Source organism: Mesoplodon densirostris, chromosome 15, assembly GCF_025265405.1.
Source record: "Mesoplodon densirostris isolate mMesDen1 chromosome 15, mMesDen1 primary haplotype, whole genome shotgun sequence".
NCBI classification, from domain to species: Eukaryota; Metazoa; Chordata; class Mammalia; order Artiodactyla; family Ziphiidae; genus Mesoplodon; species Mesoplodon densirostris.
In genome coordinates, this window is record NC_082675.1 from 32711881 (window position 1) to 32725880 (window position 14000).

The following is a 14000-nucleotide window of genomic DNA, read 5'->3' on the forward strand; positions in this document are numbered from 1 at the left end:
AGATCCAACATGTAGTCAGATTTGGTTCTTCCCTGTAACAGTGGCATGAACTGGGATTGCACTGAATCTACAGATATATTTGTGGAGAACTGACATCTTGCCAATTCTCTTCCACCCACCTCTTCCCATCTAGAAACATACTGTATCTATATATTTACTCAGCTACTTTCATTTCTACCACAAATATTTTGTTTTTAGTATAGTAGTAGTTTTCAGTATACATGTTTTGCATATATTTTGTTAAATGCACTCACAAGTATGTTTTTGTTTTTTGATGCTATTCTAAATGGAAGTTTTAAAAATTTATTTTCCAATGGCTTGCTGCTAGCATAAAAAATACTACTGATTTTTATATAATAATCTTGTATTCCATGACCTTGCTAAATTATCTTATTAGTTCTAATAGTTGAAGATACCTTAGGCTTTTGTACATAAATAATCATATTATTTGCAAATGGAGACTATTTTATTTCTTCTTTTCTAATCTTATGCCTTTTATTATTTCTTTTCCTTGCTTTGGTATACAGTAAAAAAATCATGAATGAGTACTGAATTTGCCAAATGTCTTTTCTGTATCTATTGAAAAGATTCTTTTTTTTTTTTTAAAGCGCAGATTAAAAAGCACCAACTCAAACAAGTTTAGTAAATAGTTTTTGCACAAACATCCACCATTACCCTAGTGCCTCGTGATTTTTGCACAAGATCACCATCTGGCTAGTAGGTGACAGAGACTGGGCTCAGACACAAACCTTTTGAATTTAAAGCTCCTTTTCTTTCACCAGCACCATGGTAACCTCAGACTAGTTGAATATAAGAATTCTCATGATAATGTTTTTAGTTTTTTCCTCTTTATTTTTATGGATAAAATGCAACATACATATTATACTTAACAATGAAACTGATGGGATGAAAGAACAATAACTTTTGAGATGGGAGACAACATAAAAAATTGGCAACCTAGTGACAATATGATTTTTCAATCAAAGCACATAGTTTTAGAAAAGTTGGAAAATGCCTAAAAGAAAAGATGTTATTTTTAAATTAAGGTGTGTGTGTGTGTGTGTACAACTGTTGAAAATGTTTGAAAGAAACATTTTAATCCATGTCATATTATTTTTTATTAAGTGACATATTTATGAAAAAAAAAAAAGTTGAAAGTGCCTGTCAGAAAACAGAAACTATTCAATCCCGTAATGTATATTCCTTTCAGACATGTGATACATTTACGAAAAACAGTTGAAATATGCTTGATAGAAAGAAGTTTAATCTCACGCTACTTTCAGTCAAGTGCAATGTGGGGAAAGCGGTTGAAAATGCATGAAAGAAGAAGAAGTGAATTCCCACATTTGAAAACCTGTGACTCAGCACAGTTAAACACACAAGACAATGACTAAGGGACACGGATTCTCTCAGCGTCTACACCACACATCATAGTTACAGAGTATTTGGTTTTAAAGCTTTTGCTAACAATATTTTACATCATTAAATGTATATTATTAAATGTACACTGAAAGCTAACTGAAGTGACTTAAATAATAAGATTCAGGAACAGTTTGTAACAAAAATTGTTAACGTCCGTTATTTTTTTCTCCCAAGAAAGACAAGTGAGGTAGTTTATATTGTATATACATTGTAAAGAGATTAATATTCCAGTTTGTTCAAAGGTCACTCCTTGAACTCACTAAACTCATTGTTCAATGACTCCAAGAATCATATCCCCAAGTGAGCTGTTTAGCAAAGGGATCTTCTTTTGTAGAATGGAGGAAGGAATGAGCCTGTTCTAGGGGGTTTTTTTCTGAATAATTGTTCCTAAAACGTTAACTTTCTCTAATGTTTTCGTAGATATAATTTTCCTAACTGTACACCAAGAGCGCTTGGGAAGAGATGAGGTGGGAAGCTATCAAGAAAAGAATTTAGAAGCCCAGTACCTGACTCTTCTTTTGTTTGCAGATATACTATTCATGTTTGCTTTTACACTATTCACTTTTACAGATTACTGTAACTATTTTAAAAAACAACTCTTCATAAGGCAAAGACAGTTTTTTCAACACTTAGGTGACCAGCAATTTTGAGTTTTAATTGTAGGGGTTTGTTTATTCATTAAGAATAAAATTATTCATTAAGAATAAGATTAGTAAAAAAAAGAAAAGTAACAATTAGTAAAAAGAACTTCTTTAACCACACAAAAATTAGTTTGTGTGTCTACTGGAAATTCTTCTCTAATCAGTTTGTTAACTTGATGACTAAGAATTCAGGTTATATCCAATGGTATTGGTATTGACATGGGCTTCCATATCATATAGTTATTTGAAAGTTGTCACACATCCTTGGATGCACTGAAGCAATTAATTTAAAGTTATTGACTGGACTAAGCCTTTGACATCTAAAACCACACAAAAGTGGGTAAGAAATTCAGAAACTTAATATTTTTTAATCTCTCATCTGTTAGCCATTTATTTAAAACTAATGACTAATGAAGTAAATCTTAAAACCTTTAGAACTTATGCATCTGTCCTAATATGTTTTCAGTCAAAAGAAATAAAAATTCCCAAATAAAAAATTAAATGGATAGATCTGTGAATTTTCTAAACACAACAGAATATATTCTAAATGATAGGAAATTCAGTGAGAAAAATCAGTCATTGTTTTAATATATACACAGAAGTGTAAGGCAGCTAATTTGAAGAATTTCTTCCATGTATGTGGGCATAAATTACAGCCATCTTATGTCTTGGACCTTAGCAACTACATGAAGTAAAATGTTTACTCCTGTTGTTTGAACTGCAAAAATGATAACAGCATTTTCTCAGACCCTCAAAGTTCATTATGTAAACTCACATGCCGTCAATTAGCCATACATTGAAAACTGATGAAATGTAGGAATAAATATAAACCAACAGAACACATGTTAATCTTCTAATGGGTTTTCAGGCAAAGGAAATAAAAAATTCTCAAATAAGCAAATAAAATGAATGGATATTTGAGTTTTCTATAAAAATATAACAAAATTCTAATGGCCAGAAATGCAATTATCTACATGTTGAATATAAATTATGTTTTTATAGATATCAAGGCATAATGAGCATGTAAAAGATTTCTTCTATAATATAGGCTTAAATTATTATCACATTTTGTTTTGAGACTTGGTAAGTAGATTAAGTGTATTCTGCATTGGTGAGCAACTTTGTCCATTGTTTGATTTGCAAGAGAGAGTCATTTGGGCGTTAAATCTCATTAAAACTGGTGTAAATTCATCAAAATCTCAATCTAATTAGTAGATTCTAATCCAAAGCACATACATGGGATAAATGAGACCTCTGTCCCCATTTCTAACCAACTCTAGAACGACTATACTGCAGTATCCAAATGAAAGGCAGGGCTGTCTGACCTCCCAGCAAATTTCAGATTTGCTCTCAATTAGAATCATGAATTGTGCTTTCTCACCAACTGCAGGTCTGGAAAATGGCTCCGCGGGATCTTGATAGCGAGGCAGTTTTCAGCTCACCAAACATTCATCTGATTTTAAAGCCTGATGCTAATCCACAGTGCTTGGCCAAGTCTATGATTGATGAACAGAAACAAAACCTGTTTTTACAGCATATAAAACCTGGATATAACAGTATTTTTCAGCACTCCTGAAGAAAGAGCAGTTGGACAAAGGCAGTTCTGCAGTTTTAAAACTGGGGCTGCAGAAGTGATTCTCTACAGCTGTGAAATATAAAAAATGATATGTTTGATGAGGAAAGGAAATCTGTGCCTGGCACATGGAAAGCTATTCACTGAGCACCATAATCATGATGAGGAAATAGAGGCCCTGTGACCGCTGACTACACCAAAGGTTATGGAAGCACAAGAACAGCCTTTGTCAACCTAACCTTAACTATGGGGACCTGTGCTCATAAGAGAACAAGCTTTAAAAATATCAGTTTTCAATAGCCCAAGATAGGGAAATGTTCATTTGCACCAGAATGCAGACAGCCACAATACAGTACAGCATACGTAACAATACAGTGGTTTTTAAATAGAAGGTTCTCCTCCTCCAATTCAGGAGCAAGTCAGAGCATAAACATTGTTTGTGTGACTCTGGAAACTGATTCTCTTTGGAAAGTAGATCTAAATTATTTTTCAGAGCAGAAATTTTTGTTATTTCTGGCATCCTTTTTCAAAAAGGTCTATATATATATAACATAAGTATAAAAAAAAAAGTCTTTTCCACCTCTTGTGTTTGGTAGCATTTGCTACATCAAGAAGTGCTTCTTATCCCCAGGTAGAGGACCAAGTTCATTTCTGCTGTGAAGTCAAATTATTAGAAATGATTAGAGTTCCATATTCTATATTGGCCTTTCTTCTGGAAGGATCACATCCTCTTTCCTTCACTCTTATCAAAGAACCATCATGAGAAAGCTTCAGCTCAAATGGTCAACCAGTTCCTCTTCCACAGTTTGTGTTGACACCAGTGGGAGACACCAGTTGGGCTGAGAAACACCAAGAGGGTTCTAGGAACAAACATGTCAAAAGCAGTCTTGTTTTTTCCCTACCAAATGTAGGACTTCTTGGCATGTAATACACGATAGCTGCCATCTTGGGGGGTATTTCAAACACTTGGTTGGGGTTTAATCACCCATTCTGCCTGGGGATTTACATGATATACATCCAATATATAAGCCTCTGGATCCAAGCAGTGCTGTCCTAAAAGAAAGAAAAATCAGAGTATGTTTTCAAAAGTGCACACTTCCGTGCGTGTGTGTGCATGTGTGCATGTATGTGTGTTTGCAAGGCTCAAATAAGGCCAGTATAGTTCCCTCAGGCAAAAATAAATATTTTAAAGTTTCCTAGCAAAGCCAGCCTTCCTCCCCTCTTTTCTTTGCTTCTTTCTGACTATGAAGTACTTCAAATAAATCCCACGTGACACTGGGGAGCAAACAGACACACTAACCACAAGTAAATTGTTCCCTAGACTCACTACATCAATTAGAAAAATATGACAAGAACCTGTTTCAGGTATCAATTCATTTATATGATAATGAGCACTAATGATCATTTAGATGACAATACATGTCCTCTAACGGTTTTATAGATAGAAACTTGACCAGGACTAGACACTACCATCAAGTTCATTTTAGGGAAGGTCATTTCAATTTTCCTGTGGGCAGGAGATCTGGAATTGATAACAACAAAAAGATCATTCCATGGGGGCAAATACATTTGAAAATTCTTATGTACAGTGTGTTCAAAATGTATACTAAAGTCTCAAACAAAACTACCAATATTTAATTGCTTGCCTGATTCATTCATTCATTTCTCAAATATTTCTTGAGTTATTATGTGCCAGGCACTATTGTACGGGCTGAGGCTACAGCAATGCATCAGACAGTCAAAAATACTTGCCCTCGGGGTGCTTATGTTCTAAAAGTGGTAAAAGGCAACTAGCAAATAAGCAGTATGATAGAAAGTAAGTCTGATGGTGATAAGAACATGAGAGAACAAGAAATTGGGGAAGGCACAGAAAGAGGGTCCAATCCAGGAAAGTCTCACTGAGAAGCTGATACAGCGGCGAACACCTGACAGAGGTAAGGGAGTGAGGAGGGAACCATCTAATGGAAAGCATCCAGGGCAAAAGTCAAAGCAGATGTGAAGGCCCAGGGCAAGATGTGCTGGGGACTGGATATGCAAGCTGGTGTCCAGGGGAGTCTGCATATGATGTTGAGAGATGGCAGCATCCAGGTGCCTTCAGAGCAATGAGGTGAGGTGGACTAAGCTCACCATGGTAGGTAAGTGTAGAGAGAAGTTCCAGTGCTCCGAGGTCGAGAGGATGAGAAGTAACAGGCCAAAGAGACTCAGAAGGAGCAGCCTGTGAAGCTGGGGGAAAGCCAGGAGCTTAGGGGGTCCTTGAAACCAGGTGAAGAGAGTGTTTTCTTAAAGAAGGGAAAGATCAGCCCAGGCAGTTGTAAAGACAAAATGAAGCACTGGATTTCACAACAGAAGAGTCCTCTGGTGACCTCGACGGAAGAGCAATTCTGGTGAAGTGTTGAGGGGTAAAGCTTGACTGGAGTGGCTTCAAGAGAGAAGGAGAGGAAGAAACTGGAGTATACACAAATGATCCAAGGAGTTTTTGCTGTAAGTGGAGCAGAGAAGTGGGAGTAGACTTGAAGGGGGTCAAGAGAGAGTATTGTGGAGATGAGAAAAATTACAAAACTGTTTATGCAGAGAGAAATGGTGTGGTTGGGAGGGAAAAGCTGATGACAGAGGAGAGGACGGAGACTGACGAAGCCCTCGTCCACAGGAGGGAGGCACCGCCCTAAACAGGAGCACGGGTATTTCATCCCAACGGTGAGGGGGGGCAAGAGGAAGGTAAGGACACAGAGGCACGTGGATGGAATTTTCTTTTTATTCCTTTCTGTCACCCTTCAGGGGAATAGGAAGAATGAATCTGGACTGAGAGCTGAGCAGGGAAGTTCAACACAAAGGATGTTGTGATGCTGAAAGTGCCACAGTTTCTCCTTTCGTTTGCATGAATCTCCAGACTCTCCAACTTTCAGAGTCACATTTAAAAGACTCAAAAATCTACTCCACATAGACTAAACTATTTACATTTAAATTTTGAAAATATTTTAGGAAAGTCATACTGTTCTTATGTGAGATTTAAAAAATCTGACACAGTGATTTTGATTTTCTATCTAAAGAAATGTGTAAAGTACACTTTTGCAATAATAGCAGCGTATTTCTTTTAGAGTAATCAGAGAATGTAGGAGTAAAAACATTAAAGAATGCTTACCTATATTACCTCCAATTTCATATAATCTTTGGTTCTGGATCTTAACGCCTTCTGATGAACCATGACTGAGAAAAGAAGAAAGCAATATAATTCTAACCCTCCTCTGTGATCTGGGGTAAACCTGTGGATTAAATAACCATGGCAACAAACAATTCATTCTGCCTTGGGTGAAATACACCACACAAGTCATTATTATGACTGAAGTGATGATAGAATCTTTTTTTTGTTTGTTTGACACAGACAAGCATCTGAGGCAGAGAGGGAGCTGGGCGCTGCCAGGCTTCACGGCCCCCCCAGCCCTTCCATCCACCACTGTTAGCTCCTCTTAAGAGAGGACACCTTACTGACACATCAAGGCTGGCCAAACAGCTGGATGTTTAATATTGCCTTGTCATGGGCCACACTACTCTCAGTTCAAAAGCCATCAGGTTTCATTTCTGTATTTGCCAAAAATTGAACGAGATTCTTTCCTCAGCCCATGGCACATTTCTAAGCTTGCCCAGTGCTTTGTAAACTAACGTTAACTTTGTTGCATGTCTCTGCCCTATAATGAAAGCAAGTCAGAGAAAATAATTGCCCAATTTTATTTTTTTTTTATTTTTATTTTTTTCCTTTTTGCGGCATGCGGGCCTCTCACTGTTGTGGCCTCTCCCGTTGCGGAGCACAGGCTCCGGATGCGCAGGCCCAGCGGCCATGGCTCACGGGCCCAGCCGCTCCGCGGCATATGGGATCCTCCCAGATCGGGGCACGAACCCGTATCCCCTGCATCGGCAGGCGGACTCTCAACCACTGCGCCACCAGGGAGGCCCTAATTGCCCAATTTTAATCTTCCACCCCAGACTAGGCTGCCGGGGCAGAAGAGTCTGGAAAGACCATTGCTGAGCTCCTGCCCACTAGAACTGTCAGCTTGGTTACTCAAAAAGATGGTCTTTGGCTCTCTGCTGTGAGGGAGAAGGATGTGCACCCCCTTTGTTTCATTAAACATTTTATTTGAGATAGTTGTAGATCTGCATGTGGTTATAAGAAAACATACAGACACATCCTTGTGTACTCTTTACCTAGTTTCCCCAGTAGTACAACCTTCCAATACCCTAGTGTGATGTCACAACCAGAAGCGCCACATGGATTCAGTCAAGGTACAGAACATTTCCTTCCCCACAAGACTCCTCTTGTTCTCCTTGTAGCCACACCCACCTCCCTCTCCCTGTCCTCATCCTCCACCCCTTATCCCTGGATTCTACATTTCTATAAACTTGTCATTTATAGAAATGTTATATAAATGGAAACACACAGTATGGAACATTTTTGTATTGGCTTTTTTTCTTCAGTCAGCATAGATCCCTGGAGATTCACCCAGGCTGCTGCATTGTTACGGCTGCGTAGCACACTGTGATATGGATGGACCACGGCCTGTTTAGTCATTTACCTGTTGAAGAACACGGGTTTGTTTTTTCCAGTTTTCGACTATTATAAATAAAGCTGCTATAAGAATTTGTGTACAGGTTTCTGTGTAAACATAATCTTCCTTTCTTTGCGATAAATGCCCAGGAGTGTGAATGCCGCATCACACAACAGTTGCAGATTCAATTTTATAAGAAACTGTCAAACTGTTCTACAGAGTGACTAGACCATTTTACATTCCCACCACCAATGTATGAGTAATTCAGTTTTTTTGTATCTTCACCTGTACTTGGTGTTGTCATTATTATTACTTTTTAGCCATTTTCATATGTGTTTAATATGCCATTGTGGTTTTGTATTTCCCTAATGGTTAAGAATACTGAACATCTTTCCATGTGCATATTTGTCATCTGTATATCCTCTTCTGTTCATGTCTTTTGCCCATTTTCAAATTGGATTGTTTGTTTCTGCACTGTTGAGTTTTGAGTGTTCTTTATAAATTCTAGATACTAGTCCTTCGTTGGATATGTACTTTATAAATATTTTCTCCAAGTCTTTAGCTTGTCTTTTCATCTTTTAAACAGGGTCTTTCAGTGTATAAGTTTTCAATCTTGATGAAGTCCAATTTACCAGTTTTTGTTTCGTATGAGCCATACGATGTCAAGTTTAAGAAAATTCTTCACTAGTCCTGTATCACAAAGGTTTTCTCCTATGTTATTTTCTAAAAGTTTTATCCAGTTGCAGAAGATCTCCTCTCTTCCTAAATTTGCTGAGTTTTTATCATGAATTGGTGATGGATTTTGTCAAATGCTTTTTCTGTATCATTTAACATGATCATATGATTTTTCTCCAATTGATATGATGGATTACAGTAATTGATTTTTGAATGTTAAACTAATCTTGCATACCTGAACTAAATCCCACTTGTTCTAGGTATAATTCTTTTAATATACTTTGGATTGGATTTGTTGAGGGCTTTTGTATCTAAGTTTAAGACAGACATTAGTCTGTAGTGTTTGTTTTGTATTATTTTGGTCTGGTTTTGGTATCGAGGCAATACCAGTTTCCATGATCACTCTCTTCAACCTCTGGCAATCACTCACCTAACCTGCATTTCTAAAATTTTGTCATTTCAAAAATGTTATATAAATGGAGTCCTGCAATATGTAACCTTTTTTTGCTCAACATGGCTACTCCTTTTCAATATGATCGGAAAGCTGCTTTTAAAGGATATCCATCAGTTGTACTAGAGACCATCAAACGGTACCTGCTTTATCATAGTTAGATTTAAACTAGTGCTTCTCATCTTTTAAAAAAAACCCAGGGTAAATGTTTATCCCTGAGTAAGTATGCCTGGACAAAAATTATCATGATTTATGCTCTTTAAGGTGACTTAAGGCAGATATGCAAAAAATATTTTGTCAACATCACTCTGATCCTAAGGTTTATTGGTAGTAGCTTTTAGGGAGACCAACAGCTATGATGTTCACTCAGCTACATAAACTCTACTTGATATAGTCATGTTAAAGCCCAGTGGAGCCTGGAATAATGATATTCCTAGAAATCTATCAAGATAGCTACAAAACTAACTTGCTAATTTTTTTATTCAAATAAAAAGTAAAACCGATTGAGTAAATGAAGACACCGGGACAGAAGATACCTATTTAAGAATCCCAATTGTAGAAATTCCTTGAAAAAAACCTTTTGATACTGATAATTCTATGGTCTACTTAACTTCTTTCTTTACTTTTGATTCTTCATTTACTGGTGAAGTCCTTAAAATAACAGGTTCTAAGTTTTCAAAAAGGTCAAATTTTCAAATGCCTGGAGTTTCTCATCAGATAAAAGTTCATCTTCCTGTACAGAGACTCATATTCACTTCTACTCACCTGTTCTCATATTGAAATTTCGCCAATATGTCTTTGGCTTTGGTTTGACTGTTGAGTTGAATGGCCATGGACACCTTGGAGAGAAGGGGTGCGTGGATCCTTATGACTCCCTCCGGCACGTCAGACTGCCAAGGAGGAAACGTGGTACATTCTGTTAAACTCAATGATTACACTTAAGAGACATGAAAGTCAGTGGCATTCCAAATTAGGGAAACATGTAAACATGACTAGGATTTAACCAGAATGAAACACTGCTTTCTTCCTAACAGGAGATTTACTAATGACTAAACTTAATCTGGGATTTTACTTTTGTTACAGGCTTAGGTCTCACTATAATGCCTTAAAATCATGAGGGAAGAAAACTGGGGTGTGTTCATTGCAGCACTATTTACAATAGCCAGGACATGGAAGCAACCTAAGTGTCCATTGACAGATGAATAGATAAAGAAGATGTGGCACATATATACAATGGAATATTATTCGGCCATAAAAAGAAATGAAATTGAGTTATTTGTAGTGAGGTGGATGGACCTAGAGACTGTCATACAGAGTGAAGTAAGTCAGAAAGAGATAAACAAATACCATATGCTAACACATATATATGGAATCTAAAAAAAAAAAATGGTTCTGATGAACCTAGGGGCAGGACAGGAATAAAGACGCAGACGTAGAGAATGGACTTGACATGGGGAGGGGATGAAGTGAGAGAGTAGCACTGACATATACACACTACTAAATGTAAAACAGATAGCTAGTGGGAAGCAGCTGCATAGCACAGGGAGGTCAGCTCAGTGCTTTGCGACCACGTAGAGGGGTGGGATAGGGAGGGTGGGAGGGAGACGCGAGAGGGAGGGAGTATGGGGATATATGTATGCATACAGCTGATTCATTTTGTTGTACAGCAGAAACTAACACACCACTGTAAAGCAATTATACTCCAATAAAGATGTTAAAAAAAAACTGGGTTGTGACAAAAATCTAATGTTTTTATCAGTGCATTTTCTTGAACGATGTCCTAAATAAGCCTACTTGAAGTAGGATTCTGTATTTCAATTTATTTTAAGAAGATCAACCTGAAAAATTTAAGGATCTAATTGAAAAATGTGGCCTTTCAAATATCCTTTTTCTTCAGTCAGTAGCAAGGAATGGTCACTCCAAAGTGAATTCTAGATGGGCACCAAACTTGATCCCTCAAAGTGTCCTATTAACACTGTGAAGAATGGAGTGTGGACAGCTGTTGGGGAAGAGTGTCCCTGCTTTCAGGTGCTCTGATTGGCTTGGGGACCTCAGAGCTCTCATCTAAATGAAATATTCAAAGAATGGTGCTGTCTAATTAACAATAAAGTCTCTTTTGTTAGAATTGAATGGAAAATTCCTTTTGTTTCAAAATCTTGAATGTTTTAAAAATTAATTCTCTATTTAGAGATAAGCAGAAATAAATTTCTATTTGAGGATCTGGCTAGTCTTCAGGTAATTGTTTTAAATCTGTATGTTCTCAAGGGACGATACTGTTGGTGTAGTTATATGTGAATTGACTCAGCGTATCCCCTAGAAGAAATGTGTTATGGATTGAACTGTGTCCTCCCTCCCGCCCCCTGCCAAATATGTTGAAGTCCTAAGCCCAGGACCTCAGAACATGACCTTTTTTGGAAATAGAGTCATTGCAAATGTAATTAGCTAAGACAAGGTCAAATTGGAGCACGGTGGGCCCTTAATCCAATGTGATTGGTGTCCATATAACAGGAGAAGACACACACACACACACACACACACACACACACACACACACGGTGAATGCCATACAAAGATGGAAGCAGAGATTGGAGTGATGCATCATCTGTAGGCTGAGGAAGGCCAAGGACTCCCGGCGTCACCCAAAGCTAAGAATGATGTCAGAAACACATCCTCCTTTCACGACCTTCAGAAGGAACCAACTGAATCAACACCTTGATTTCAGAGTTTTAGCCTCCAGAACTGTGAGAGAGTAAATTTCTATTGTTTTAATCCACCCTGGTATTGTTACTGCAGCACTAGGAAACTACTTTTTAAGGGTCAGTTCTAACAGTACTTTCCTACTGTTACCTGAGAGAAGCAGGAGAGCATGCCAGGGAATGGCAGTGAGTGGTTTAGAGCTGGGAGGGGGCAGGGAGCCCCTGGTTCACTGCAGTCAAAAGCACCCTCCCAAGGGGATATGGGAACATATGTATATGTATAACTGATTAAATTTGTAAAAGAAAAAAAAAAAAAGCACCCTCCCAAAACACTCCTGTGGGCATCTCACGTCCCTCCCCTGCCAGCTCCACAGAAGCCTCTTAAGATAAATTTCACACTCCTGATATCACTGAGCCAGTTATAATGATCACATTTTCCCTCTAACTTTCTAGTGTATTCACTCTTGTGAACAGAATGTCTAACCACAAATTCTGAGTCATCAATTAGTTGAGTCCTTATATATTCCTTCATGTGCTACACTGAAAATGTCAAGTTTGAAGGTGTATCATGAGCAAAATTATATACAGATAAGGTGGATAGAGCCAAAGAATACTGTGTAAGGAGTTAATAATTAGGGAGGAAAGGAAATGATTTGTTTTCTTACCATTCTTCTTGTAGAGGGTGATTTTTGTAGTACCTTTGAAGTCTTGGGGCTTATAACCTAAATAAAAAACATTTAGTCTTTAGGATTAACATTGAGAAAACAAGCATATGCTGCTGTTGGAAGTGTAAACTGGTACAATCTTTATGGATAACATTTTGGCAATATTTATCAAATTATAAAATGCATATGCACTCTGACCCAACAATTCCACATCTATAACTTTATCCTTCAAATAGACTTCATTTGTGAGAAATGACATATGAACATGTTTATTCACCGATGCATAAACTTTAATAGCAAAATATTGGACACAATCTAGCTGTTCGATGATACGGGAATACTTAAATAAGTTTCAGTGTGTCTATGGAATATCATGCAGAAGAAGCAAAGAAGAAGGCTTGTGGATTGATGTGGAATAATCACCATGATTTCATAAGTCATTAAAGAAGATGCAGGACAGTGTTTCAAGTATGTTATCATTCATGTAAAAAAAGGGAAGAAGACCATATATTCATATTTGCTTGTATGTCATAGTGCCTCTCTGGACATATATGTATCTGTGTGTTCCTGTGCACACACATGTGTCATTGGTGACATTTCTTGTCTTCAGGAGGGGAAGTCAGAGATGGTCAACTTTTATTCTATAGTTTTTTCCCCTTCCAGTATTTTGAATTTTGTAAACTGTAATGAATTGTCTATTCCAATCAAAGTCAAGAAGTAAAAACATGGTATAGTACAACAGAACTGAAGAAAGACAATTTCTTCATCTTTAAGCACTTGCTTTCGTGGTACTTATAGCCTTTTAAAATTTTACTTAGTTCTATTTATAATTAAAACATTAAAGCAACTGACATTCATATAGCATTATACAGTTGACTCAGTGTTTTACACCCACATTATGTGAGTTGATGCTAATGACAATTCTGTGAAATAGATACCATTACTTTTTTCCCCAAATTGAAAATGTTTTTTTAAAATTTTGTTGGAGCATAGTTACTTTACAATGTTGTGTTAGTTTCTACTGTACAGCAAAGTGAATCAGCTATATGTATACCCATATCCCCTTTTTTTGGATTTCTTCCCCATTTAGGTCACCACAGAGCATTGAGCTCCCTGTGCTATACAGTAGGTTCTCATTAGTTATCTATTTTATACATAGTATCAGTAGTGTATATATGTCAATCCTAATCTTCCAATTCATCACACACCCCCATCCCCCTTGGTATCCATACGTTTGCTCTCTGCATCTGTGTCTCTATTTCTGCTTTGTAAATAAGATCGTCTATACCAACTTTTTCATATTCCACATATATGCGTAAATATACGATATTTGTTTTTC

At 37.3% G+C, this 14000-nt stretch overlaps 1 protein-coding gene across 1 annotated transcript in view; it reads right to left on the reverse strand.

The window, feature by feature from the left end:
- Nucleotides 1-4594: 4594 nt before the first annotated feature.
- ARHGAP28 (Rho GTPase activating protein 28) overlaps nt 4595-14000 on the reverse strand; it is a 145956-nt gene continuing 136550 nt past the window's right edge. The window contains exons 16-19 of the mRNA XM_060119032.1: nt 12662-12718; nt 10066-10190; nt 6776-6840; nt 4595-4689 (exon numbers count right to left, since the gene is read on the reverse strand). Coding sequence (XP_059975015.1) covers nt 4595-4689; nt 6776-6840; nt 10066-10190; nt 12662-12718 — 342 coding nt within the window. The remainder of the gene's footprint in view (nt 4690-6775; nt 6841-10065; nt 10191-12661; nt 12719-14000) is intronic.